The sequence below is a fragment of the Bos javanicus genome, chromosome 24 (assembly GCF_032452875.1).
Source record: "Bos javanicus breed banteng chromosome 24, ARS-OSU_banteng_1.0, whole genome shotgun sequence".
In the NCBI taxonomy this organism is placed as follows: domain Eukaryota; kingdom Metazoa; phylum Chordata; class Mammalia; order Artiodactyla; family Bovidae; genus Bos; species Bos javanicus.
In genome coordinates this window covers 54,919,733-54,947,048 of record NC_083891.1, presented here as the reverse complement: position 1 = coordinate 54,947,048, position 27,316 = coordinate 54,919,733, and the positions used below count along the sequence as shown (strand labels likewise).

Sequence of the window (27,316 nt, the reverse complement as noted above, 5' to 3'; positions counted from 1 at the left end):
GTGTAATTGAGGCAAGTTTGTACCATTTACTCAGCGGCTCTGGGTCCAGAAGTAACAAACTCCAGAGTTTTTCTCCAATATTTGAGAAATTCTTAGGACAGCGTTTGGCACATGGTAAACTCACAACGTAAGTGCTAACCTATAATTATTATTACTTGCTTTTCTTCGGTGGGAGGGCTAAATGCTATTCTTCTGGAGTACAGAAATCTCCATTTAAAATCCCATGGGCTAGATTAGAGATATCAGTTGGCTTAGTAAAGAGTTAGAGATGCAAAGAGAAGATTTCTTTCCGGGCATCTCCGTCTTTGTCTTTATCCTTTTAATTCTTACTAAATTCATAAAGCAGGCATTTGCTATTTGCATTTCAGAGACCAGAAAACTGGCTAGAAGACTTTCTCCGCCAGAACTCGTCCACTGAGTTAGTAGTGGGTCACCGGATAAAACTGGGACTTGCCTAGAGGTCCAGCAGTTAAGACTCCATGCTGTCACTGACGCTGCTGCAGGTTCAGCCCCTGGTTGGGCAGCTAAAATCCCACGAGCCCGGGCCACGGCCAAAAAATCTAAGTCTACAAGTAAACAGACGAACGTCTTCTTCAAGCGGAGACTTCCTGGACTTCGAGTTCTCTTTGCCAGGAGTCTAGAAAAAGGTGGGACAGCGGTGGTGCAGGTGAGGACCCACATCCCTCTCCAAGGCCAGCGAGCTGCTCTTGGCTCATCTGCCTGTTTCCATGCCAGCCAAGCCTCGCTAAGAGGACCGGCTCCACATTGAGGGAGGATCAGACTTCGGTTTTCGTCCAGGAGGCCGCCGTGCCCTCTCCCGGCCTCCCTCTCCCAAGTAGCCCTCAGGGGATCCGACTTCTTGAAGCCAGTCTACGGAGTTTCATTCCTTCATTTCTTTAGAAGCCAGACTTTGGGGTCAAAGAACAGAGAAGGGCAAGAGCTAGGAACAGGGAACAGCGCGCAGGAGCACCGGGCCCGCGGAAGGCCCTGGCCTCGGGTACCCTTGCGGTCCTGCAGCACGCGCGACGCCCACCCGTACCCCGCCGCCCGCCTCCCTTCCCGGAGGAGGCGTGGCCCGCACGCGCCGCCATCTTGGAGGCCTCTCTAGGCGCTCTGTTTACTACTCTATGGTCGCCCGCTCCCGCCCCGCCCCTCCCCAGTCATTGTCTGGAGGAGCCACGGCGGCCGCAGCGCCTTCTCTTTATAAGCCCGCAGTGCCCGGATGTGAATGGATTACAATGTATCTTTCAGGGAAACCTATTATTATCAATGTGACTCCACGGGGGAGTCAATGGTGATGATCAGGAGGAGGAGGAGGATGAGACACCTCTAAACTTGGAACAAGTTTAAGACTTTATAAGAGGAGAAGAAAAAAAAAAAAGCCAACAAGATTTGTCTGAGGAAAAATTATCACTATCCTGTGTTGATATTTTTTTATAAACAATAAGAAAAAGTTGTTGGATTTTTTTTTAAATGATTTCTTTTTGGGGGGAGGGAGTTTTGTTGCAGTTTTATGGTGGAAAATGCAAAAACCAGAGCCAGGTGCATAATCTTGTATTCTGTGGATATCCCTGGAACAGAACTGAGTACCAGTTAAAATACTTTTTTGGGGGATACACATGTGAGATACTCAGTACTTGCAGAAGATTTTTGTCTCTCTTTTTAAAGTCACTTTCCTTGGAATATTGTGAGCATATTTGTGGCCACTTAAGGTAACGTTACAATTTGCTGTCAGAGTAAACTGTTTGTAATTGAATTTAATTTTTAAAATGTCGATCCCAGTGTTTTATTAAAACAAAAGGAACAACCTATTAAATAACTGCCAGTGGGAAAAAGTGTGTGCATGCGTTTTGTGTATGTACTCGCACATCTAGCCATAACAGTGTTTATAGAATGTGTATTTTAGCACACGTTAAAATAGCGTCTGTTGCATATACTGGGTGAAGCACGCTTGTTATTACAAAACTGTAGAATTATGCAGCTTAATTTTTATCCTAAAAAGTGATGTGAAAAAGTATGTTTTAAGAGCATGCAGGGCCTGTGATGGTCAGTGTTGAATGAAAAACTTATCGTGCTGGCGAACGGGTACTTAGCGTGCCTAGGAACTCAAGTGTAAAACAAAACATCTACCCTCAAAAATTGCCTTTTTTTGGGGGGCGAAGTTCACAGCTATACTATTCTGTGACTTAAAAGGGAGGGGTAAAAAAAAAAGTATGTAATTTAGGTTTCGCCCCCCCCCCCCCCCACCAACGCAGAACTACCGATAGGAAAATCTCCCCCAGTAAAATGTCGCTTGGTTTGTATCTGGTAAAGGAAAAAAAAAAAATATTGTTCCTCTTGGCAAAGTCTTTTTGCATCACGTGTATTTGCAGCCTAGTATAAAGTTGCTTTACCGTGTGTGGATGTGTGAGTGAGGGGGAACGGGAGAGTCAGAGAAAGAAAGAAGTGAGGGGACGTAAAGTGGAATCCGTTTCAGTGTGCCTCGGCTGGATGAAACGGGCAAAAAAAAAACAAAACCCAACCCTGAAGGGTGCAGGCTTCAGATTGTAACTGACGATCTGAGGGAAAATGAGGTGCTCGGTGAAATTTCGTTTTTTTTTTTTTTTTTGGCGAGGCGGGGGAGGTGTGGAGATGATTTTTTTTTCTTTTCTTTCTCGGGGGTGGGGTGGCGGCGGGCGGGCGGGGGGTCCGCATCCCAGCCAGCCCGACCCGCGCGCGCCGCGTCGCCCCGCCGGAGCCGCCCCCCCACCCATTTCTTTGCTGAACTTGCAATTCCGTGCGCCTCGGCGTGTCTCCCCCTCCCCCTCCGCCCGTCCCCTCCCCTCCCCGGAGAAGAGAGTTGGTGTTAAGAGTCAGGGATCTTGGCTGTCTGTCTGCGGAGCTGTAGTGGCGGCGGCGGCGGCGGGGACCGAGCGGGCGCGGGCGGCGGCGGCGGCGGCGGCTGAGGCGGCGGGTAGACATGAACGCCGCCTGGGCGCCGGCGGTGCACCGAGAGCCCCTTCTCGCGCGCGGGCGGTAGGTAGCGGCGCCGAGCGCGGCGGGCTCGGCGGGGCCGGAGCGCCGGGCGGCGCGGGGGGCTCGGGCTCGGCGGCCCCGCGCGCGGCTCCGCGCCTCCGGCGCCGCGGGCGCCCGGTCTCCCCGGCGCTCCCGCTGGAGACACCCCTTCCCCTCCAGCGCTCTTCCCTCCCCCTCGTCCCTGCGCACCCCCCTCCTCCCCGCCCGGGCCCCCCCACGCCCTCCTCCCCGGCGCTGCCGCTCGGAGGGACCGCTGACTTTGCCAAGGGCCTGACTTTAATTTTTACAACCCTTTCTTTCACAAATTAGGGCGCTGGACAATTACAAGCCCCGACCCTCCACCGCGGGGCCACCCCCCCGCCCCCCGTTCTTTTCGCCGACCCTGTCACCCCTCCCCCTTTGGACGTGTTTTCACTCCAGAGACGCTCATCTTTAATTTCTTTATAGCTACTTTGAAACGCAGAGGGGAGTGGTGTGTGTGAGTGTGTGTGCGCGCGCGTGTGTGCGAGTGTGTGTGTGAGTGTGTGAGGGGGGTGGGGGGTGGGGTGGAGGGTGGGGGGGAAAGTTGAGACCGGATCGTTCGGAGTAGTTTCTCTTTTCTCTGTGATCCATTCATTTCTCGCTCTACCTCCTGTTGCATAAAATGATGCGCTGAGGAGCGGCAATTTTTTTTTTTTTTTTTTCCCTTTCCCGGATTTGGTTTTATAGTGGATGTTACCAGTTTTGATCGTCTTTTTGGAAATACAGTATCAATATCGCTTTTTTTTTTTTTTTGCTATTGCTGCCTATTCCATCTTAAAACAAAAAAAAAAACAACCCAGCAACTCTCCTATCCCTCCCTCCTTTCCACCTTAATCCCACCCGCCCCCACGTCCCCACCCCAACCCCCCGACCCCCAGTCTCCAAAAATCCGATTGTGTTTTCTCCAAGGATTGGGACTGGATTTTCTGATTGCGGTTATTTCCATGTTTCTAGGTTTGTGTGATTTTGCTAAAATGCATCACCAACAGCGAATGGCTGCCTTAGGCACGGACAAAGAGCTGAGTGATTTACTGGATTTCAGTGCGGTAAGAAAGAACGGTGGAAACTAACAACAGCTGTAAAACAAAACAAAACCAAACCAAAAAACCCAAGCACTTTGAGCTAGAAACCAATAGAATCTGAAGGACAGGGATAATTTTTAATTGGCTGAATCCTTGGTAAACATGAAGGTCTTTTAGATAAGTTTTTAACTACAGTTTTTGGGTGTGATGGAGGATTCAGGCTTTTTTTTTTTTCAGTCTGATTACTTGCTTTGAATTCACTACCCCACCGAACCCCCAAATAATGGAGTCTCACCCCAGTGGAAGGGAAAAACAGACACTCCTAAAACTGTAAACCACCCCTTAACTTGGCCTTATCAGAACACTAAAAGTACTGGTATTTTGCGTGCTACTCTATTTACTTATTTATTTTTCTGAAAATGGAAAAGAGAAAATAGGAGACCTCAGTTGGCTCAAAGTTTTAAACTGATGATGGTTTGAAATCAGTAGGACCCTGCCTTCCTCCCATTTAAATCTTTTCCTGGGATTCTGAAAACTCGTGTGTATATGCTGAGCACACGTTCTTTAGAAACCCTTTAGACTGTAAATCTCGTAGTCGGGGAGATCAGCACAAAGCAGAACTTACACACTTGTGGAGTTTTACGGCTGAACTTGGTCCTTCTCCATCACTTTGTCTCCCTTCCCCAAACCAAGTCCCAAGCATGTCAGGGGAATTAATTCATTTTTAATGCCAGATGAGTTTGGTGTCAGATGCATTTGCAAAGCAAAATGAAAAGAATCCACAAAACACACAAAATCCAAACCGCCTTCTAAGTGGGGGGCTCTCCTTTCTTGTTGCTGCTGCCGCTGCCGCTGCTGCTACTGCTGCTGTTGTTGCTGCTGCCGCTGTTCTAGACCTTCTGGAGAAATGGCTTTCGGAAGTTTTGCCAGGAAATGTAGCCCTAGGCAGCTTTTAGCCCCCTTTCTGCTTGCTGCACTTTCTCCATTCGTTCCTTTGCTTTCTGCAGGCTCTGACTCAGGGAAGGTGCGCGTTATCCACTAGATAACGTCGAAGAAGAGGGAAACCAATTAGGGTCGAAATAAATGCTGGAGAGAGAGGGAGTGAAAGAGAGAGAGTGAGAGTGAGAGTGAGAGAGAGAGAGAGACAGAGAGAGAGAGGGAGAGAGTCTTGCTTCAAAATGCTCTCATGTTAGAGACGAAATGAGAATTTAGTGCAGGTGGCACTTTTATTTTTATTTGGGTTCACATATGACAGGCAAATCCTATACGGGATCGAAATGGACATTGCCACGTTTATGGCCAAGGTTTTCAATATAAAATAAACAACTTTTTTCTTCTCCTTTGTAAAACTCGTGTCTTCTAGAGAGCTCGCTGCCTTCCAAACTGAATCTTGTTAACATTGTGGGGACTGTGCTGTGGTTTAAAATGTAGTACTGCCTAGCTCTGGCGATTTAATGAACCTGAGGAAAAAGAAAGAGCAGAGTGGTAAAGAGGTGGGGGGGTAAGAGTGATTGGTAATATTGTACCTGTTTTAGTTTTAAGTTGGATGGTGATGTATTTTACTAAAATGAACACTTAGCATAAACTGTACGTTATATAGTGAGAGTATGAAAGGTCTCAGATGAGCTCTGAAGGCATGGATGTCTTCTTTTCAACAGTAATATTTCTTTGTTTCTTTTAGATGTTTTCACCTCCTGTGAGCAGTGGGAAAAATGGACCAACTTCTCTGGCGAGTGGACATTTTACTGGCTCAAGTATGTAAATTCTTTTCTTAGTGTGTAGTTAAATGTCCTTAGCTGTTTGTTCACTCATGGTATATTTTTGGCTCTGTTAAAGTGTTCTGCAAAAGTCATTGAAATTTTAGCCTGTAATGATATGGTTATTTCATTATCCATTAGTAGTATAACTTAGGCAAAAACGTTATCTTTTGCAAAATTATAAGTTTTTTTTTTTGAATCAAGAAAACTGTCTCAGAATTCTGTCACTTAATTTAAAAGCAATTTTCTAATACAGTTGTAATCAAACATGTGAAGATAAGGCAGTATTAACATGGGCGAATAAATTAATGTTTCCTTACTGAAAATAGAGGGAAAAATCTAACTTTCATGAAAAGGGCAGATTCCTTGTAAATAATCAAGTTTTCTGGGAACTATGTATAATTAACCCTTTAAAAAAAATGAGCACTTAATTTTGTAGATGAATGCTGCGTAGTAAACCATAGCTGTAAATAGACTCTTTCTAATCCAAGAGCTGAATATGAATTCATTTGTATTTAAAATATCCTTTTTGGTGCTTTAGCTGTTTTTCTCCCCCTAAGTATTTACTTGTGCAGTGAATTTTTGCTATGTTTAAAGTTACAAATTTGGAAGGACTTTTACATTTTATAAATGAAAGACCTTTGGCTGATGCTTTCAAAAGATGTTAGCGGTATTCACAAAGGCATCTGTGTGTGCAATGATTATCTGGTATCTAAGGAGGAGTTGTAATAGGGGACTCTCTGAAGGTCTCTTACTAAAAGTGAAAATATGCTATTCATTTAAAAAGTTATTTTTTTGTCCAGTGAATTTCATATCAGAAGGAGGCATACATTGTTGCTTGCTGTCCTTTTAGGTTCAAGGCTTAAATCCATTTATGCCTATTAAACAGCTATAGTATCTTAGGAGTTCTGGCAGTGGTACCTAACAGGACATTAGACAGAGTCCTGTTCTTAAGTCAGACTGGTAAATATTGACATCGTTCAGCTCTGAGATACCAGTGGAATTGTCTGTTAGCTATTGAAGATAATTTCACGTCTCTTAATATTCATTTGGTGCTGTAGCAATGAAAGAAACCTATTCATCTTTGTGATTTGTATAATTGGTATGTTTTTTCTAAAACGAATGGCTTTGAAAAGTTGCTCATTTCCAAATAAATTACTTCTCCTTTTGCTGGCCCCATAAGTCTAAGGGAATTATCTCTAAAACTCGATTTATGAAATATGAGATGCCTCCTATACTTACATTTTTTTGGGGGGGGGAGTCCACTTTGATTAAAAGGACTCTTGACCATATGTTTATGTTTTGACTGTCCTGGCACCTGTTATATTTTTAATTTGGGACTTACTTTTTTGTTTGTTTTCATATTGTATCTTCCACATTTCTATATTGTGTTCTCTACACAGTTTTGAAGGAAAGATGAGTGCAAGTGTCTGTTGTAGGTAAATTAATTTTTCATGTTAGTATCAAAAGTAACTTTATCTCTGACAGTAGTTTTCTTCAAGATTTTCCTTAAGAAAATGTGTATTCAGTTGAAATCTGAAAGTAGATTATGTCAGAAAGGCTCAGAGATAGACTGATTTCAGAGTCAGTGCAAAAATACTCTTTTGTACTTTTTGTAAAAGCTGACACATTTGGAGTAATTAAGTATATCAGTTTCGGTATGGTTTAATAAAGTAAGATTGATTTAGAAGCATGAAATTGTGTTGCATTTAAAAGACGACTGTGCATCTTGGTCCCTTTTCTGTGTTCACATTGGAATGAAGTCTTTGCTATGATGTTTAAATGTTCACAGAGTATAGGCTGGATGAGTATGAATATGTATTGATGAATTTTGGTAAGTGGTCATATATTGAAACTTACACAGTTCTTAAGACAGTATATCTGTATACATAAATCTGTCTTATACAGACAATAAATCTGTATAAGACAGAGACTTCATCGTTAGTGAGATAGTTTGTGATATTTCCAGTGAATATGCTCTGATTATTTTTAAGGTGTTGAACTTTAAGTGACTTTGTACCGGCCAAAGGTGTAGTTTTCAGGCCCATATGTTTACTTATAGGTAAAAAGTGTAGTGGCTATTTTGTTCTGGCGGCTGGATTGCAAATGCAGGGTATTCATCCGATGGAGTATGATGGGGACTGTAATATACAGAGTGCAGATTGGAGTGTTGATTTTTCTCATCTGTCCAAGACATAGTAAGTGGCTTTGTTTCTACTCAGTAACAAAGCTAAGTCCCCTTTTAAAGCACCACACGTAAAAAAAAAAATGAGGAAAACTGCATTTTGCCCCTTTCCTGAAAGGATGGACTAGAAAACTTTGGACTGAGAAATAATTTTCTAAATGTACATCTGGTTAATATCCATTGTCCCGAGCAAGGGTGTTCAGATAGCATTTTCATGGGTAGCTTTGAAACTTGGGTCCAGGGAAAAGAGATCCAAAGTGTAAGTGAACTGTTCATGTTGGGGTAGACCGCTCTGTTGCTTTCAAAGTGAGGCATGGTGATGTTTCAGGCTTCAAGTTCTCTGTAGCTGTGAGTTCCATTCATGTATAGGACGCTCCATCGTGATTTGCAGTGTGAGAATGGAAATAAAGTGTGGCCATGTTGCCTTTAATCTTTCATTTCACAAACATGGTTTTCCCTACCACCTTAAGAAATGGTGAGGCTGCTAGGGAGAATGGAATGTAACCTGAGCTACAGCCTGACATTCCCAGGGAGCATTTTTCACATGAAAGGCTTTTGTCAACCCAGGAAAGGACCAGCCGTTTTTGTTTGATGTTTGCAGGTGTTCAGCAGAGAGCACTAAAACAATTCAGCCATGATAGTTCAGAGTGTGGATGACCTTAACAGGGAGAATTGGTGGGCTCTGGAATTATTTGTAAGAAATAGTTGAAATCTATATGGTGACTTCTATAAAGGGATTTCAGATCCATTATATCATTGATCTTAAAACAAGCTAACAGCATCCACATGGCTGGATGACTGGAAAATTATTCTCATTAAAAAGTAAGATGGCCAAGTTACCCAAAAGGAAAAAAATATGCATCTAGAATCTATAATTTATTGATGAACAGGGATTTAATTTTCTAATATAACAAAAATGCAGTTTTCTTTGGTCACCTTTGATTCCTTTATGAGTAAAAGATAAATGCACTAGCTTTGGCATCTTTTAAAAAGTGGTTTTAAAGTTGGGGCTCTAAAATTATCCATACTCAACAATAGCCCTGGTCACATCTGTTACAAGTATTTACACTTAGTCTGTGACGGATTCTACATCTTTCGCCCTCAGTTTAAAAGTTGAGCCTTTTCCCCCTGTAACTGTTTAGTTTTACTTAGGTGTTCAGCATTTGTTAAAGGTGCCAAATGAATGGGTGTTTTAACAGTTAACAGCAGCAATAAAATACCACATCCCTGTCATGGTCATTTCTGGAAGCGAAAAAATATCTCTTGACATTCACACAAGTTTGTTCACCAATATCCACGTGACACCCAAATAACACATAAGTTTAGAAAATTCAGTAAGAAAAAAATATCGATCCAGTGGGTCGTTTTGTATTGTAGAGAAGAGTCAAATGGCCAGCATCCTGAATTAATTTCCATCCGTACAGTTTGAGTTCATGGTTATGGTGTGAAAAAAAATTGGTCTCCCCCAAAGGTATTTGTGGAGTAGAGTTATTTAATTGTGTGTGTGTGTGTCTGTTTTTAAACAGCCTTACTATTACAGTGCAGTTCATAATGGTGGTGTGGCTTTTTGTAAAACGAAGAATAAATTAACAGGTTAAAAAATAAGGAATGTGGTGTTAAACCCATTTCATTAGAATCATACAATTTTGGGGGTAGGATCCCCTTAGAAATACACAGCCCAATGCCTTCATTGTACATCCAAAGAAAACTGAGGCCCATGTTAAGAGGTTCTCAAGTGTGTGTTTATTTGCTATTCTAAAAAACAAGTTTTGATTTGCTGATGCTCTGTGGCCCTGCAAATCCTTTTATTGGAGTAACATTGGTTTCAGTACTATGTTTTTTCTGTAATTTGTGTTGCATAACAGGGTCTCAGGATTTGTATACTGATCTTTGTGCCTACAAATGCTTCTAAATATATATGTGCCCTTTGACTGTTTTTTAAGGTTTGGAGCTGAATTTTGGATCGTTGATCGTTCTGTTTTGCCTGATCTGGCCTGTGATTATTTGCAGGATGTTAGATTGAATAATAGGGTGTGGATGGGCATGATACTGATGGAATTAAAGTGCTTCTTACTATGCCAAATGGTGTGCTATGCACTTTATACTCTTGTATTTTTTTTATCCTCACAAAAACCCAATGAGATGCCAGGATTACCATGCTCAATTCATAAATGAGGAAACCAGGATTCAGAGATGATAAACTACTTTCTTTCAAGGCAGCCAGGAATGAGTTAGGTTCTAAACCTAGATCTGTCTGCCTAGCTCCGTGTCTTTTCAAAGACACACACACACACACACACACACACACACACACACACGAGGCTTGGTGTACAATACTATTCCTGATCATTAGAATAGATAAACATTTTTAAAAAACATGTTTACACTAATGGTATAAGCCATGTCCATGATTTTTCCTGCTTTATTATCCAAATAAGCTAGCTTTGTAGTTTATGTGGGATTTCAATGTGACTTAGTATCTCTTTCATATTATTATTATTATATTTTTAACCAGGAAAATATAGTGGGTATTTTCAAAGTTGTGGCTTGGTTCTGCTGTAAATTAGCAATCTGCTTGGGTACCAGTAAAAATATTTTGTTTTCAATTTTTATGAACCTAGTCAAACCCCAAGTTGAGGTAACCAAGCTTGCTCTGTTAATATCTAAAAAAATGGTTTCCTATCTTTAACTGTAAAAAAAAGTCTTAGAGTTTCTTGTTAGATCTTTGAAACCTAATTTTCCAGAACAAAAATCTTGAATTCTATCTGCATCCCTAAAATAAGTAACTTTGAAGTTAAGTTTTGATATGTCTATTACCAGACATGTGCTTAAAATGTTACATTTTCTAAATTCAGAAGGAAGAAGCAGTACTCTATTTGACACTGACTTAAGTAAATAAAATGCATTAAACAAGTGTAGGGATCCGAGATCTGTTGAGCCTGAAATGCTTCACATTTTTGACAGCATCAGCAAATTATCTTTACCCTACTATTGTAATGAGGAAATCACTTAAATAACAGATGAACAGCTAAGTCACATAAACATATATAATAGAACTATGTAATGAAAGTTTATGCTGTTAATTGCTCGAATCTGTCTTAAATGCTTAGAATCATGGAGCAGTCAAGACTGTCATATAAACAGTTTTGTTTTGAGCTTAAAATTATTCCTTTTTGCTTTCATCTGCTATGATAAACAAAGTAATTTTGGAAGCTTTATAGATCAAACATTTACTCCTAATGGTAAACTGCATTTTATATTGGAAGTTTGCAACCTCGTCCAAGGCAGAGAGTTGAGTCCTGGTGGCCCCAGGCCTGTGATTTTCAACTTTTAGTATTATGATGCCATTTAGGTCTGTTCCCATAAGCCAAGATAACAGATCTGAAGTTGTCTAATAAGGAACATGGTGTGTTTTGAAACGTTCTTTGGTTTACAAGTCTGGAACCAAAATGTTCTTGGCCAAACTTTGAGAACCTATATCTGTATGTTGGGTAAGTCAGATTTTGCACAGACAGAGCATCCAAATGAAGCTAGGTAGGAACAGGAAAAAAAAATCCCCTTTTCTTTTTTTTGTCTTTTATGACCTAATTTTTTATGCCCAGGTGTTCTTCCAAGTCAATTGGATGGTGCTGAGTATTGCAGAAAATAAAGTAAAGCATATCATAGGGTTTTTTTTTTTTGGTTACCGGTTTCTTATTACTTTGAATAAAGTTCTCAAAATTGACCACCAAGTTTATTAGCTTACACGTGGGTTATCCATTTTCTAAATTTGTGCGCCCACTTAGACTCAGCAATAAAGTAGGCACAGGAATTTAGGTGGGTCCTTTTGAACCATATGTCTCTTAATGCTTATGAGAGTCGTAAGAGAAATAGCAATTTAATCTTTAGAGAAGATTGGTTAACACTTTTTGTACATTTTATATATATATTTTATATCAGGCTCAAAGGAATAGCAAAAGTATTGAAAAGCTTGTCATATTTACTTTCATTTCAGCAATAAATAAAGGCCCAGTTAATCAGCATATCAAATACCCAGGTGTGTTTAGAGTCAGTTTATATGGATGAATTTCAGGGCTGTAAGAAAGTATTTTATTTAAAGGTGCAGCCACTTGATTGTTCAAATGGCTGCTTTTGTACTTCTGTGTGACAATTAACATTTAATGAATGACTTTCTAAACTGCCATTGGTAGTAATTACTATATGTGGTTTATTAACTGCAATCCATTGTTGGATGTGCCTGTATTGATTTGTTTTGCAAACAACCCTTCACACGTTCAGCACTATTTGTACATGACTTTTTAAAGAACATGTTTCGTTTGCTGACACTGATATTGCCCCTAAATTTTTAGCTGACAAATGCCTCTTCGATGGTAATGATTTTTGATTAAATTAAAAGTTCATCTTTACAGCTATACAGATTTTGCACTTTGATCCCCAAGGAATCCCAAAGAAACTACACAATATTTTTTTTTAAGTAAAAGATTTATAGAAATTTAGACTTATCAGGAGAGTTTAGAGATGGTCTATGATTTTTTTAAAATAAAGAGCCAAGGTTTGCGAGGGTTAAATATCTTTTGCTCAAATCATACAGTTGGTTATGGGCTGTAATAGGACACAAATACAGATGTCCTGACCCGCTGGTCAGGGACCCCATGCTGCTTTTAATTAATATTTGGACTCAATCCGTTGGTACCAACTGTATGTTTCTTAAGAGGAGGGAAACTTGTATGATCTTCCGTTTCTGAAAAATAATAAAAGTTCAGATCGTAAGAGATGGCCCTCGTAATCCAGGTCACTTGTCATCACGTGCTCTAATTTGGCTAAGGCAGTTGACGAATAACTGTTAAAATGTATTGTGTTATTAAAAATAACAAAGTAAGACCCCTGATTAAATATCAGGGCTGTAATTTAATCTTGGGGGTTCTGGCACTGTTCATAAACCATTTGGCTTTTTTCTGTAACAGATGACGTCACAATACAGCTTGATTGAGTTATGACCCTGGGTTGCAGGAGCACCTGCTTATGCCTCTTGACTTCATAGCATGTCAGCATTTCCATTATTTTTTTTCTTCTCTGACATTTTTAAGTTCGAACAGTTAAACGAGACTGATGGTAGGCATATAAACTTTCAGGCCCCTGGGAAAAGACTGTTTTCCCAATAAAACAGAGAAGGTGGTGACAAAGCCCCATTACAGAATACCTTTTAGAATGTTCTTCCTTGCTTTAATCTTCCATTAATTTAAACATTCCCTTTTGGGGTGCTTAGCTGAATTGCAAGGCATCCAAATGGAAGGTTTTGAATCTCAAATTGCTCAAGCCAAGACTTAACTACAAGGCATTTCGAGGACTGTTAAACTAGGGAAGACCTAGCTTCTGTGAAGGAAGATGTTGAAATGATAGCTGTAGACCCTCTATTTTTCTTCTTGGGTAAAATACTGACGAGCAAGTTGTGGAAAAGATGCACATTTGCATATCTTGTCAGTAATTACTTTTATTTCTACTTAAGATGGATACAAATGGATAATGAATGGTTTCAAAAGTTCTGTTTTGTGTGTGTGTGTGTGATTATCTGGAGATTCATAGCATAGCATCAGTTTAGCCCCTCACGTTTTAATATAGTGTTGTACCATGTTGGTTGTGTCCATCTAGCCAGTTAGTTTTTATCTCCCCGTCATAATTCTTACTGATGGTTCGTCTAATACATCTTTTTAGTACATGCTATGCACACATCCCCTGTGTTAGCAATTACAGGACGTAGAGGGCTTTGTGGGAGCAAGGTCCTACCCTGAGAGGGATATATTTTTGACAGAAAAACACATGTTTAATTAGTACTCAGTGCCCAGAAGGTGAGTGTCACTAACATGGTGGGAGTTTAGATAAAGAGAAGACTTACTTCTTGCTGGGGAAAATTAATAATGAAGGTTTCATTGACAAATAGAGTATGATTCTTGAAAGAAGAGGAGATTTTTTGACGTGGGGATGTTGGGGAGGATTTTATGTCAAGATCACTGTGAACCAGGCATAGAGGAAGTCCACTGGGAAGGCTGGATGGAAGACAGGAGATTCTTCAGCTCAACACGGACTCAGTTGTGGTCTAGGCATCTGCATCACCTCCAGACAGACATTCCTGTCTTGAATGCCCCCTTTATTTTTCCTTTTCTGATTTTGAGATTTCCTTTCCAGATAATCCAGTTCCTTCCCCATATGTATATATTTTTAATGGCAGTGGCAGCGTGGAAATCAAGATTTTGATATTCTCAGTTTCAAACTCTTCCTGTTATATCATTCAGCAGTGGAAATTTTAAGCTAATTTAGAGAAAGTGATTTCTTTAACTGAATTCTGGCAATCTAGCTTCTTTTGCCATGTTTGCTGTTAAATAGCTATTTCATATTGGCAAAGTGATAGACCCTCAAAGCCTGCATCTTCAAGCTGGAAAAATAAAGTGAAACTCTCCAGTACACTTCAAGAGGGGTTTTACACTGTAGTTAAAAATATTTCCCAATTGCAGAACATCAGCATTATAATTTTATTATCATCACAGGCCATTACTGGTGCTGTGGCCCTTGGTTCAGAAGCTAGCAGGGAAGTGTGCTGATTATTATTGCCATATAATACTTTTGGAAATGCATTTAAAACACAGTCTCAAAGATATTGTGATCATAGCCGAAACCCATATAATGTTTGTAAAAACATTATGGAGTGGCCAGATACACCTCTGAATAAAATGTGTCAAAATTACATCACACATAGGAAAAATATGTAAACACCACCCTCTCCTTGAGTGTTGGGTAGTTCAGATTAAAATGTCTTTCTCTCTGTGACCTCCAAGTGTTTCAGTGTAACACACAATTCCAGTTTCCAGTTCAAACCAAGAACTCAAGTTCTAGTTGAAATTGGTGTAGGAAAAATTTATTAATGAATGACTGTATTTGCTATAGAATATAAACAAGATTTTTGTGAAAAAGAGAATGTTCTAGACCTAATTTACACATTAAAGTCAGTTCCAAACCTATGTCTTCCTCAAACTTAGTCTTCACTTTCGAACATAAGGGATTCATGTTTGGGAATATTTTGCAACCCTATGCCTTAAAACTCAGAGAGAAAAGCTTTTGGTCATCAGGTGGGTAATCATGTTTCAAGATTGAATCTACAATTTCATACATAACCCAGTTTTGCAATTTGGAAGGGAAGATTGAACAATGTAATTTCAATCCTTGTTCAAATAATTGTTCTTTGCTGTGTACCTTCTAGAGCTTCATTGTCTACTGACTGGTATCCCAAACCATGGAATGCTGTTCTGTTCTTTTGTGGGTGCTGTAATTCTTCATTTAGTTTCTAGTTTTCTTTTGATATTTAATTTCTCCATGATCTTGTTAGCTTCTTCTTACTCTTTCATTTGCCTTTCAGCCCATGTGGAACTATTTCTCTTTTACATGGATGTACATTTTGCAGTGTCCCACTTTAACATCCCTAGTAATTTTGGTAGAATTGGATCAGGTGAGAAGTAGTCCATTAGTACTTTAAATAATTTTACTTACAATCCATTATTGTTGAAGCTTTGTTTAAAAAATGTTGAAAGCTTCAGAAAAATGAAAGGAATGACTTACATATAGTTTGGTTTTTTTTTTTGCAATGTGAATATGTTTCGCTGAAATAGCAAGAGAATTATTAAGAATGGTTAAGTTTGATTTACTCGCTTGTTCATTCATTCAGTACATTTTTTTGAGAGCTAAGATTCAAATTGCAGTGTGAGGTACTATGGTGATATAAAGAAGAAAATATTTCAGTGCCAGTATTGCAGTTGGAGCATGGTGCTGCTTGCTGTCTTTGGGTGTAAGTTCTATATTGACTCAGTAAGAAAGTGCTTTTCAAATAAGTGATGTCAAAGTGTAGAAGCAGACTTCTTCCAAGGATACTTTCAAATAAGCTAAGTATAGAGTAACTGAAAGATAGTCTGAAAGATTGAAATCCTGTGTACACGGGTACTGCTACTGCTAAGTCGCTTCAGTCGTGTCCGACTCTGTGCAACCCCATAGACGGCAGCCCAGCAGGCTGCCCCGTCCCTGGGATTCTCCAGGCAAGAACACTACATGAGTATAAAGGTGGGGGATGCATTTGAATGATTATGGAACTTGGACTTTGGAGAGTATTATGAATGTCTTCTCAAATTTGGTACCAAAGACTTGTTAGAAGGCAATGATAACTAGGCCCCATATATTTTTGTTGGGTTTTTTTTGGAGTGGAAATGAGATATCAGATTTGTAAATTGTACTCATTTAATTCAAGGGCACTAGATACACTTTTATTCCCACACTTGAATATTTTTGATATTTGTTTTAGAATTTATATGCTAGAACTTACTGATTTACTTTTAAAGTTAAGAAAGTTTAAGTATCTACTATGTAGCAGGTACTATACTGGGTGCCAAAAATAAAATACTGAACAAGACTGGTATAGTTCTGCATTGGCTGAATGTGGGAAACAGACATTCACTGAATAACCAGGCAAAGAAAGGAGAGGTGGGAGGCATCAGAGGAGCTGTGATAGGGTGTCTGACCTAGTCAGGAGAAGCTTCCTGAAGCTGGTACACCTTGGATTGAGGTCTCAGAGGAAGGCGGGTACATGGGAGAAGTGGACTGGGGACCCGCAGGGCCTGGTGTTTGGGGAAGGGTGAGAGCTGGGCTAGAGCTGAGGCTCGGGAGGTGGAAGGTAGGGGCCAGATCATGCCAGGCAGCAAGATCGGGAGACTTTGCAATTTCCTCCCATCAGCTTTGTGCCTGGGAGACCTCTGGCTGCAGCCCGGAAAACGCACCGCAGGGGCAGTCAGTGTCGGTGGCCCGAACCGTGTGTGGTGAGATTTTTGCAGAAACCAGGTGAGAGATGAGGTTGTTAGGCCTCCAGTGTGGGTGGTGAAGGTGGAGAATGGGCCGTAGGCCTTACTTGGAATGTGTAACTTTAGTCCACTGGGGAGCATTCACAGTAGCATTTGCGTGTGTGTGTGCACATGAGAAACTTTTTATAACCTGAATACTTGAAAATTGACTATACATCTTCTAATGGAAACACTGAGACCTCATTCAGCTACCACATGCTGTTGACTGCCTTTTTTGCACCCAGACACCACAGAAGTGCTTTTTATTTTCTGAGAAAAGTGGAAGATGGATTTTGCAGTTCTGTTGTGAGAGGATGCAGAGCTGGGAGTAGGAGAAAGAGACCAAAGGGACTCTTCTTATTTAATGGTTTTCGGTAACGCACTAGTTAGGCTTCTGCTAGCTTAGGTTCTGATTGTTCAGTTGCTCAGTTGTGTCTGACTCTGCGATCCCATGGGCTGCAGCACGCCAGGCTTCCCTGTCCTTCACCATCTCCCGGAGCTTGCTCAAACTCATGTCCATTGAGTCGGTGATGCCATCCAACCATCTCATCCTCTGTCGCCCCCTTCTCTTCCCGCCTTCAATCTTTCCCAGCATCAGGAGCTTTTCTAATGAGTCGGCTCTTCGCATCAGGTATTGGAGCTTCAGCTTCAGCATCAGTCCATCCAACGAATATTCAGGACTGGTTTCCTTTAGGCTTGACTGGTTTGATGGTTCATTTCAACTTGTGGAATTGAGTCCATCGCATACTTGGGGATCAGGTATCAGCACATCACCACGATGTGGCTGAGCATCTTTGGTGAACTCTAGGAGGGTGGTCAGATTTGGACCATATTCCATCTGAGATGAAAATGTTGTTTACCTGCTTGTGTTTTGTCTGAGGCGGCCATGGGGAAAATCATCTGGTAGCTTTGGATTAGCCACAGAATGAAGCTTTCCGCTCTGAGACCTCCTGGTGAATCTTCCCGCTTACCCTTTCCCTCTGACCGTCTCACTCCTTCTCTGCCCCCCTCCCTTTGTTTTCTCACGGATGTGATGCTTCACACTTGGAAGTCTCCTCTCAGCCCGCCAAGTTTGTTAGTACATTAGGAAAGCCGTCACCCTTCTTGCAGTATACTCATGGTTCAAAGTGAAGGAAAAAATAGTTATTTTTTCCCCCTCCTTCTCTCTTTCCATCTTTGCTTCAGGCCTAGCTGGTTAGAGCACGGGGGAATGGGTGAATGTGGGCTGGACCCTGATGGCCACGCCAGTGAGTGATTCTTGGCCCCGGGACCCCCGGGCTCTGCGTGTGCTTCTCCAGAAGGGTGCTGAAGTGGAAGGAGTGAGGTCCGGAACCCTCTGCTCTGAGCGGGAAGCTCCTTAACACACGTGCCTGGAGCTCGTGAGCTAGTGGGTGATGCTGATGCAAGTGGACAACATTCACGTGTTGTTCCTGCCTCCTGGGGAACTCCCATCAGCATCTAGGCATACCTTTGTAACTCTCAGTTTAAAAGAAAAATCGAACGAAATACAGTCACTTTCCTTTTGGCGTGGGGAGGGCGCACAGGGTGCTTGGTAGCACTTTATTATTTTTTTTTTGGAAAGAAAAATTGTAGAGTGTTATGGTTGACCCCTCTGTGCTCCTAATATTTCATAATTAGAAAGACAACAAAAGCATAATAAGCCAAACACAAACTCCACCTCTTACTCTCTCCACTGACCGGTCCTCTTTCACAGCAAGAGTTTTGTTGGCTGTTGTCTACACTGGCGGCTTCTGTATCCTTCCCTTGCATATACTTTTCATTAGCCTTACCTCAGCCCGGTATTCCAAACACATTTTACCTTGTAGTGTTTGACACCTGCAGAATAGTACATGTAGTGTATGTGAATTATGAAGTTAAATGATGGCGTGAGGAAGACCTGGGGACTTCCCACTCACCGTCAGAACTGGAGCATCATCAGAACCTGTGGGTTTCTTCCTTATCCGCCTTCCCCCATCTTGCTTGCTAGAGATAAATATTCTGTCTTTTTTTAGAGTAGCTTAATGACACGTCTTCGTACCCCTGAACAGCGTGGCGTTTGGTTTCACTTGGTGGAGGGTTAGACGTGTGCTGTCAGTCCTGTACCATCTTGTGCTACTCGCTTTTTTCACTTGGTGTCGTGCGTTTCTGATCTGTCCATGTGGCTGTGTGTGGCATTAGTTCATTTCCACTGCTGGTGAATATGCCTCAGTTTATCTATGTATTGTCCGGTTCGTGAACCTTTGGATCGGTTCCCATTTTTTGAGACTACGTATTTTCCTAAACACCTCTTGATGCGCGCTTGGTCATCTCTTTTGCTGTCTTGGATATCCGTGAGTAAACCTCCTAGGTTACAGAGTCATGCAAATGTTAAGATAACGCCAAATTGTTTTCCAGAGCTGTTACCCAATTTACACATCCACTCACAGCATCAAAGATTATTATGGGTACATATTGTTGTCCACTTTTGGGGTTTTCCGATTTCTTAATTTGTATCAGTCTGTGTGTGTGTGTGTGTATGTGTGTGTGTATGTGTGTTAGTCACTCAGTTGTGTCCAACTCTTTGCAACCCCATGGACTGTAGCCCACCAGGCTCCTGTGTCCATGGGATTTCCCAGGCAAGAATACTGGAGTGGGTTGCCATTTCTTTCTCCAGGGGATCTTCCCAACCCATGGATTGAACCCATATCTCCCTCATGACAGGTAGATTCTTCACAGTTTGAGCCACCAGGGAAGCCCCTTATATCAATCTAGGGGTTATAAAATAGAAAATGTATCTCACTATGGTCTTAACTTGCATTTCCTTGATACTTAATGAGGTTAAACATCTTTATATGTATTTATTTATCATTCATGTTTGTTGTATAGAATCTTCCCTCCTCAGTTTTCTATTGACTCTGTTTTTTTTTTTTTTCTTATTGATTTGTGGGTATTCTTGATATATATGTGAATAATAATTCTTTCTCAGTCATGCATGCTGCAAATACTTTCCCTTATTTTATGACCTGTCTTTTGACACTCCCTATGGTATTTTTGATGAATATAAGGCCTTAAATTTAATGTAGTCATTTCTTTACCTTTTCATGTTTTGTGTCATGGTTGGAAAATCCAGCTCTACCTCAGGGTCATGAAGGTATTCTTTTATATGTTTCTTCAAGAAAGGATTTCATAGTTTTGACATCTACATTTAAGTTTCTAATACAGTTGGGATAGATTTTGTTGAGTGGCAGGTAGGGCTTTTAATTCTGCTTTTTCTTAAATATCTTGATACACATTTGTTCTAGAATCATTTATTGAGAAGCCTGTCCTTTCTGGAGGCTTCCACAGTGCTGTTTCTGCAGTACTGTGAGTTTCTGTGTTTGTAAGGGTCTTTCCTTCTGAGTCCTTTTTTTTCTGATCTTTTGGTCAATTTGTCTACCCATGGCCCAGTGCCACTTTGTAATAAGTTTCATGCCACATTTTGGTATATGGTAGTAAGGTCTGTTCTCTTCTGCTCGTCCTATATGTACATTTTACTTTTAGCTATTTGGAGGCCTGTCTTCTTCCACAGAAATTTTAAAGTTAAGTTTGCCAAGGTCTTTCATAAGCCTCTTAGGGATTTTGTTCATGTTGCGTGAGATCTAATGATCAGTGGGGGGAAATTGATGTATTTTTAAGGATGATTATCTGCACTCACGTATCTCTTCAATTCTTTAGGTCGTCCTTAATATCTCAAAGTTTTATAGTTTTTTTCATGAGGTCATGTATATCATTTGATGACATTCTTCAGTACCTTATTTTTACTGCCATTGATAATGGTATTTTCTTTTAAATTAAATAGTCAAATTGTTCCATATATTTAATATATACATATACACACACAATTGATCTTTGGGTATTGATTTCATAGTCAGCCATGTTGGTAAATTTTCTTACTGATTGTAAAATTCTCTTTGTGCTTTCATTACACTTTTTTTGTATATTCATATTGTGTGTGAATAATGAAAGTTGTTTTTCTTTTCATACCCCTTTCAAACAGATGTATCTGTTTTAGTTTGTTTTCTTTTTCTTTTCTTGTCTTACTGTGCTACCTAGGACCTAAGTTCATTCTTGAATAGAAATAGCAATATTAGGTATCCTTGTCTTTTCCCTGATTTTCACTGTTGACATTGATGACGGTATATATTTCATTAAGGAGGGTCATTCTGTGTATATCTTGCTTAGAGTTTGTGAGTGGTGGTGTTTTTATAAATTTTTTTCTACATATATTTAAATGAGGATTTAAAAAATCTCCTTCAACCTGTTAATATTGTGAGTGATATTTATATTTTTCCATATGGTAAATGCCCTTTGGATTTTTGGGATTTGTTAATGTGATTGATGTGTTTTTATTACTGTTTAAAAGTAATATCCTGCACTCAGTTTTTTCTTTTCTTTAGTATCTTGCATCTGTGCTTATAACTAAGATTGATATATAATATTTCTTCTCTTACTGTCCTTATCTGGCTTTAGCTCCAAGGTTATCCTGGCCTGTAAGATGAATACAACAGTATTTTCCCTCTGTCATCACTTGTAGAGTATGTATAAGTCTCAACTAATCTGTTCCTTGAAATTAGGTAAAACTTGTCTGTGTAACAACTGAGCCTCATGTGAGAAGATTTTAAAGCACTGATAGAATTTTCAAGTATTTAAATATTGAGAATGAGAATTTTACTTTCTTTTTCAGTAGTTTTAAAATCATATATTTGAATAAAATTGTATACATGATGGATTTAATATTTCACATTTCGTGTAAATTTTAAATACATTGCCATAAAGTTGTGTATGGTATCCTCTAATTAGCTTTCTAATCTCTACTGATTCTATAACTAAGTTTCATTTTCCAGATTTTCCTAATTTTTTTGTATGTTTTCTTTGATCAAGATCACTAGACATTTTTTTAATGTATTAGTCTTTACAAAAAAAATCAGCTTTTGGCTTTGTGGATTATTTGTGTGTGTGTGTTTTCCTACTTCATTATTTTTTAATCTTTATTATTGCCAGCTTTTTATTTGTTTTGGTTTTATTCTGATTTTTTTTTTAGCTTAAGTTCACCACTTAGCTCGTTGTTATTTTTTTTAATCTAAGAACTTAAGGCTATAAAAATGCCCTTTAAGTACTGCTATTAGTATATATTCCATAGGTTTTAGTATGTAACATGTTCCACTAGATGTTATTTGTAAATATTTGAAATCATTTTCTTCTTTGATTCTTGCACAATTTATTGATGCCTTGAAAATTTTACGAATGAATGTGTTATTTATCTTTTTATTATTGACTTTGAATGTAATTTAATTGTTGTCAGAGAACTGTTCCATGTGACAACAGTTCTTTGGTTCTTGTGAGACCTGCTTTATTGTCAGTTTTAATTAATCAGTTTTCATAAGTGTTCCACTGTGTGCTTGGGAAGATTGTGTATTCTTTTATTATTGAGTTGAAGGATTTGTGTGTCCAGAAATTTAAGCTTGTTAATTATGCCTTAAAATTGTCTATACCTTTACAAGAGTTTTTTTGTTTTGTTTTGTTTTGTCTGCCTAACATTTTGTCATTAAGAGAAGTGGATTGAAATAATCCTTTATCATGGTGACTTTGCAGATTCTCCCTGTGTTTCTGTTTTGGCTTTGTACGTATTGAAATTGTATGCATTCAAGTTTAGGATGACTAGGTCTTCATGGTTAATTAAATGCTTTATCCACTGTATATGTGGTCATCCTCTTTCTACCATTTTGTCTTATCATCTATTTGGTCTGTTATTAGTGTAGTTATCTCACTTTATTTTTTACTAATATTCATCTAGTGTATCTATTTTTAACCTTTTATTTTTCAACCCGTCCTAGATGGTATGTTTTAAGTATTCTTGCTACAGATGAATTTTAATTTTAGTCTAATCAGATATCAAATGACCTAAGTCCATTACTTTTTTGTATATTTTGGTTTATGCCTCTTACAAAGATGATGCTGTGAATATGCCTGTTGGAATTGTGTGATGTAGTAGCTCTGTGATTAATGTCATCTAAATCTTAAATTTTGATTTGTATTGCTTCTTGTACATTTCTTTTTTCCTCTTATTCCTTTTAAAGTATAACTAGTTAGTATTTCTTTTTTTTTTTTACTCCATTTTGCCCTCTCATTCTTTGAAATTTATTTGTTTTTTTTAGTGATTCCTTTAGATTTTACTGTGCATAGTCATCTGACAGTCTAAAATTTATCATCTTAACTCTCCTTTGAAACAGTTTTAGCACCACAGAGGAGTTCTTTATATCACTCTTTTATCTACTTAGAGTACTTTTGTTTGGAACTTTAAAATATTTCCTGCAAATTAGACATTATTCTTATCTTAGCGTTATAGACAGTGTTTAGATTTACTTGTTTAGTAATTTCTTTGCTCAATAGTTTTTGGCTTCTTTGGCGTTTGTGGGATCATTTTAGTTGGTGAATATATCCTTTAGAAGTTTTTTGGTATAGGAATGTTAGAGCCCAAGTCATGTATTTTTGTTTTTCCAAAGTGTCCTTATTCTTGTTCTTGAAAGATCGTTTTGCAGGGCACAAAATTTCAGGTTGACATTGTTTTTTTTTTTTTTTTTTACTTAGATGATTTTATTCTAATACATTCTGAATTCCATTGGGGTTCTTGGGACCTCTGCTGTCTATTCAGTTGCCATTCCTTTCTAGACAGCTGTCTTTTCCCACAGCTTTCCTTTCTCATTTTGGTATTTAGCAATTTAGTAATGCTATTTCATTAAACTTCTTAGCAGTTTTTAAGAGAATATTCATTTATTTTTGTTGGAAATTCAATATCCCTATATCACTTTTCTGCTTGTGTTTGTTTGTTTGGTTTTCTGCCTCTCTTTTGCTGACTGCTCTTCTGCCTGAACTGTAAATTGAATCCCTTGAGGATCTTACCTGGACCCTCTTTTCCTTCTCTGCTGAGAGGCGGTATGGCACAGTGCTTCCATCTGGAATCATATTGGGTTGGTTATCATCTAGTTATTAGCAGCATTTTCATATTGTAAAGTGGGTAAAAACAGGATAGTTGGGAGAATTCAGTAAGGTAATACTTGCCATGTCCTTGACCCGTATCCAATGTACAGTAGGCGGTTGGTACATTTACTTTCCTTCTCGTGTATATTTTCTTCCTCAATCATCTTTGTTTCTAAGCGACCAGCTCTCATATGTATTGCTGTAGTATCATTTGCGTTTCTCAGTGTCAGTTTGTAGAGTCAGCTGTCTATTTTATTCGATTTCCTCCTCTGCCCTTACTCTACGTCTGTCTGTCTTCTGTATCTTAGGAATGGCGCTCCCATGCACCTAGTTGATTAAACTGAGATCTGAACACATTGGCCCCTTTATTTCTCCCCATCTAATCATCGTGGAGTTCTGCTCGCCACCTCTACTTTGACCAGTTGAAGTGAAGGACTGTCATTTCTTGTCTGGTATACTCTAGGAGCCTCCTGACTGTATTTCCACTTCTTCCTTGAATCTATGTTTGGAAGCAGTCAGGGTGAGTTTTTTAAAAATGCCAAACAAAATAGTTCACCCCCCATCTTCAGTATTTTGCACTGTTAGAAACACTTTCAGTGTTATAGACTGACTTTTGTGCTCTTTAACATATCCTAGACGTGTCTGTCCAGCCTCATTCGGGTCTTGTTTCCTATTGCACTCTGTATTTAAACTGCATTGAATTTCTTTTAGGTTTTGGAGTTTGACAAGTTTTCCTTGATTCAGGGCCTTTGCACATGCTCTGGAGAACCTTTCCTCTCATTCTTTACCTGACTAACTCCATTCAGACTTTATCTGAAAGACCATTTTCTCAGAGAGGCTTTCTTTGATCTGCTAATCTAAGTTAAAATTTATTTTTATTCAACAGATTCTGGATTTGATTAATAAGTGATTCAGTAATCATATCTATGTATTAAAATTTGAATTTACTGATTAAGAGGAGTGATAGTTCTACGAGATCATGCTCATTTTAAGTTTAGTCATTGTATTGTCATTGGAAACCACTAAACGTTTTTTTTGTGTATTTATCAGATTTTCAGAGTCACATAAATTTCTGATGTGTCCGTGCTAAGCTGCTTCAGTTGTGTTCAACTCTTTGCGACCCTGTGGACCCTAACCCACTTGGCTCCTGTGTCCATGGGACTTCCCAGGCTAGAATACTGGAGTGGGTTGCCGTGCCCTTCTGCAGGGCATCTTCTCAACCCAGGGACTGAACCCGCATCTGTTGTATCTCCTGCATTGGCGGGCAGGTTCCTTACCACTAGTGCCATCTTTGAAGCCCCGAATTTCCCATGACTATAACATTTTTTTGGCATTGTCACATGTATTTTGCATGTAGATAAAATATCAGCCCAGATTAGGGACGGGAGAGTTCACACTCATGAGGCCCTCTGATGCACTGTCCCGTGTAAAGCCCTGAAAGCTAACCGCTGAGGAAGCAACTGTGGCTCAGAGGATCCCCTGCGTGCTGTCCAAGGCCTTAGAGGTAGGGAGAGGGAGCCTTGGTTTAGTCCAGCCATTGGAGCTGTAACGGGGGATTCTGCACCTCTGCCTTATTTCTTCTCTTGCAGACTTCTAAAAAATTTCTGTAACGAGTAGAGGTTGCAATGTTCTTAGACATGTATCACCTCGCATAGTATGTACATCAGGTTCTGGAGGGAGCTTGACGTTTTCAACACTTCATTATGGATCAAGCTTTTTATTCACTAACTCTTCTATTCCCCAGAGCATCCCTCTGATGTCTTTGAGTGGACAGCTGATGAAAATTAAACAAAGAACAATTAAGTGAGTTCTCTGAGAAGTGACATGGTGGAATATTGAATTATTGTTGAATATTTTTTATTAGCTGGAGAAGGAGAAAACATAGAAACTTTTAATTTCAGTAGTTGTGTCTGTCTATTTTCTGTCTGGTTGACTGGCTATTTATTTTTTAAAAAATGTAACTATACAGCTGAACCTGGATTTTATGGATATTATTCTTAGGAGAAGGCTAAGTTTTGGTGTTTTATTTTTTGAGGTAATTCTTTATAAAGAAGAGTATTAACTAGATAAGTGTTCAGTTAGTATTTAGTTAAGGCAAGGATCAAGAAGGTGGAACTAAAATTTGGGGACCGTTATTGGGTGAGTTGGATTCTTTGGGCCAAGTAGGGGCAGGGCGTCCTTGGCCAGACATAAGAGGAGACTCTGTGGAGGGTTGCATTAAGTGCCGGTGAACTGATTTTTCTCTCCAGAGCTTTCCCACTGCCGTTTGTGGCTCGTGCCTCCTTTAATAAATATTTTGGGCTTTGGCAGGACATTTTGATTCGAATAAACATTTTGGTATTTTGATTTTTTTAAGATAAAATTTAAAAGGAAGCTCACAGGAGTATTCAGACCCTTACGTTACGGGTTTTCCCATGTTACCTCTTACATGTGTGCTATCTGAAAAAGGAGTTTTCCTTAAAAGAAGAAATCATTCTTTAGACCTGGAGAATAAATACATGTTTCTGAGACTAGAATGGCATAGTCTCGAGCAAAGGTTAGCAAATTCTTTTCTGTAAGGGACCAGCTAATAAATGTCAACTTTGTGTGCAATATACTCTCAGCTGCAAGTGCTAAATTCTGCTGTTGTAGCGGTTGTAGCTGTAGGTAACCAGTAAACCCAAGAACAAGACTGCATTCCAGTAAAACTTTATTTTAAAAAACAGGCGGCAACTGGATATTGGTAGGGTTGGGGAGGACATGGCTTGCAAACTCTGTGTGCTTAGTCGCTCAGTCTGTCCAACTCTTTGTGACCCCATGGACTGTAGCCCACCAGGCTCCTCTGTCCATGGCATTCTCCAGGCAAGAATACTGGAGTAGATTGCCATGCCCTCCTCCAGGGGATCTTCCCAACCCAAGGATTGAACCCAGGTCTCTCGCATTGCAGGAGGATTCTTTACCCTCTGAGCCACTAGGGAAGCCTGATATCTAGAGAGATATATTTTAGATCTACATGTTAGAAAGGATGGGCTTCTGCTTCCATTCTTCTCCATTATTAGCTCTATGATCTTGGACAATTGGGCAACTTACTTTAAATCTCAAAGAGTGAATTTGTCTGTTTGAAAAATGAAAAAAAAAATTGTAAAAAACATGGATAGTCACATATTTTCTTGTATGGGCAATATATGTTTTCTTTATACACTTTATTTATTGCATATACATGATGTAATCATGAGCACGTATTTTTTTTATAAGCAGAACAAACTTTAAAAATTAGAGTACAAGATAAAAGAAGAAAGTTGTCAAAAATCATTATTTGAAAGAATTTTGTAAGGAGTCTGTCGGGTTCTTTGTGGAACTAGGATCAGCAAATACAAGGTTTGAAAATCAATATACGCAAAGATCGTTTCTTTTGAATTTTGTGTCATACAGTACCTTCTCAGACACAGAGTCATTAACTGATAATTT

General features: G+C 39.5%; 1 protein-coding gene across 18 annotated transcripts in view; it reads left to right on the top strand.

The window, feature by feature from the left end:
- Positions 1-1,200: 1,200 nt before the first annotated feature.
- Positions 1,201-27,316, top strand: part of TCF4 (transcription factor 4) — a 388,575-nt gene continuing 362,459 nt past the window's right edge. For 4 of the 18 annotated variants that reach the window (XM_061400293.1, XM_061400274.1, XM_061400272.1 and 1 more), the window contains exons 1-3: positions 1,202-1,712; positions 3,991-4,082; positions 5,740-5,812. In XM_061400293.1, the coding sequence (XP_061256277.1) occupies positions 4,011-4,082; positions 5,740-5,812 (145 nt within the window). In that variant the 5' untranslated portion in view covers positions 1,202-1,712; positions 3,991-4,010. Of the gene's footprint in view, positions 1,713-2,414; positions 2,574-2,739; positions 3,016-3,990; positions 4,083-5,133; positions 5,363-5,739; positions 5,813-27,316 lie in introns of those variants that run through there. The other 14 variants (XM_061400271.1, XM_061400268.1, XM_061400276.1 and 11 more) reach the window with 13 other exon arrangements.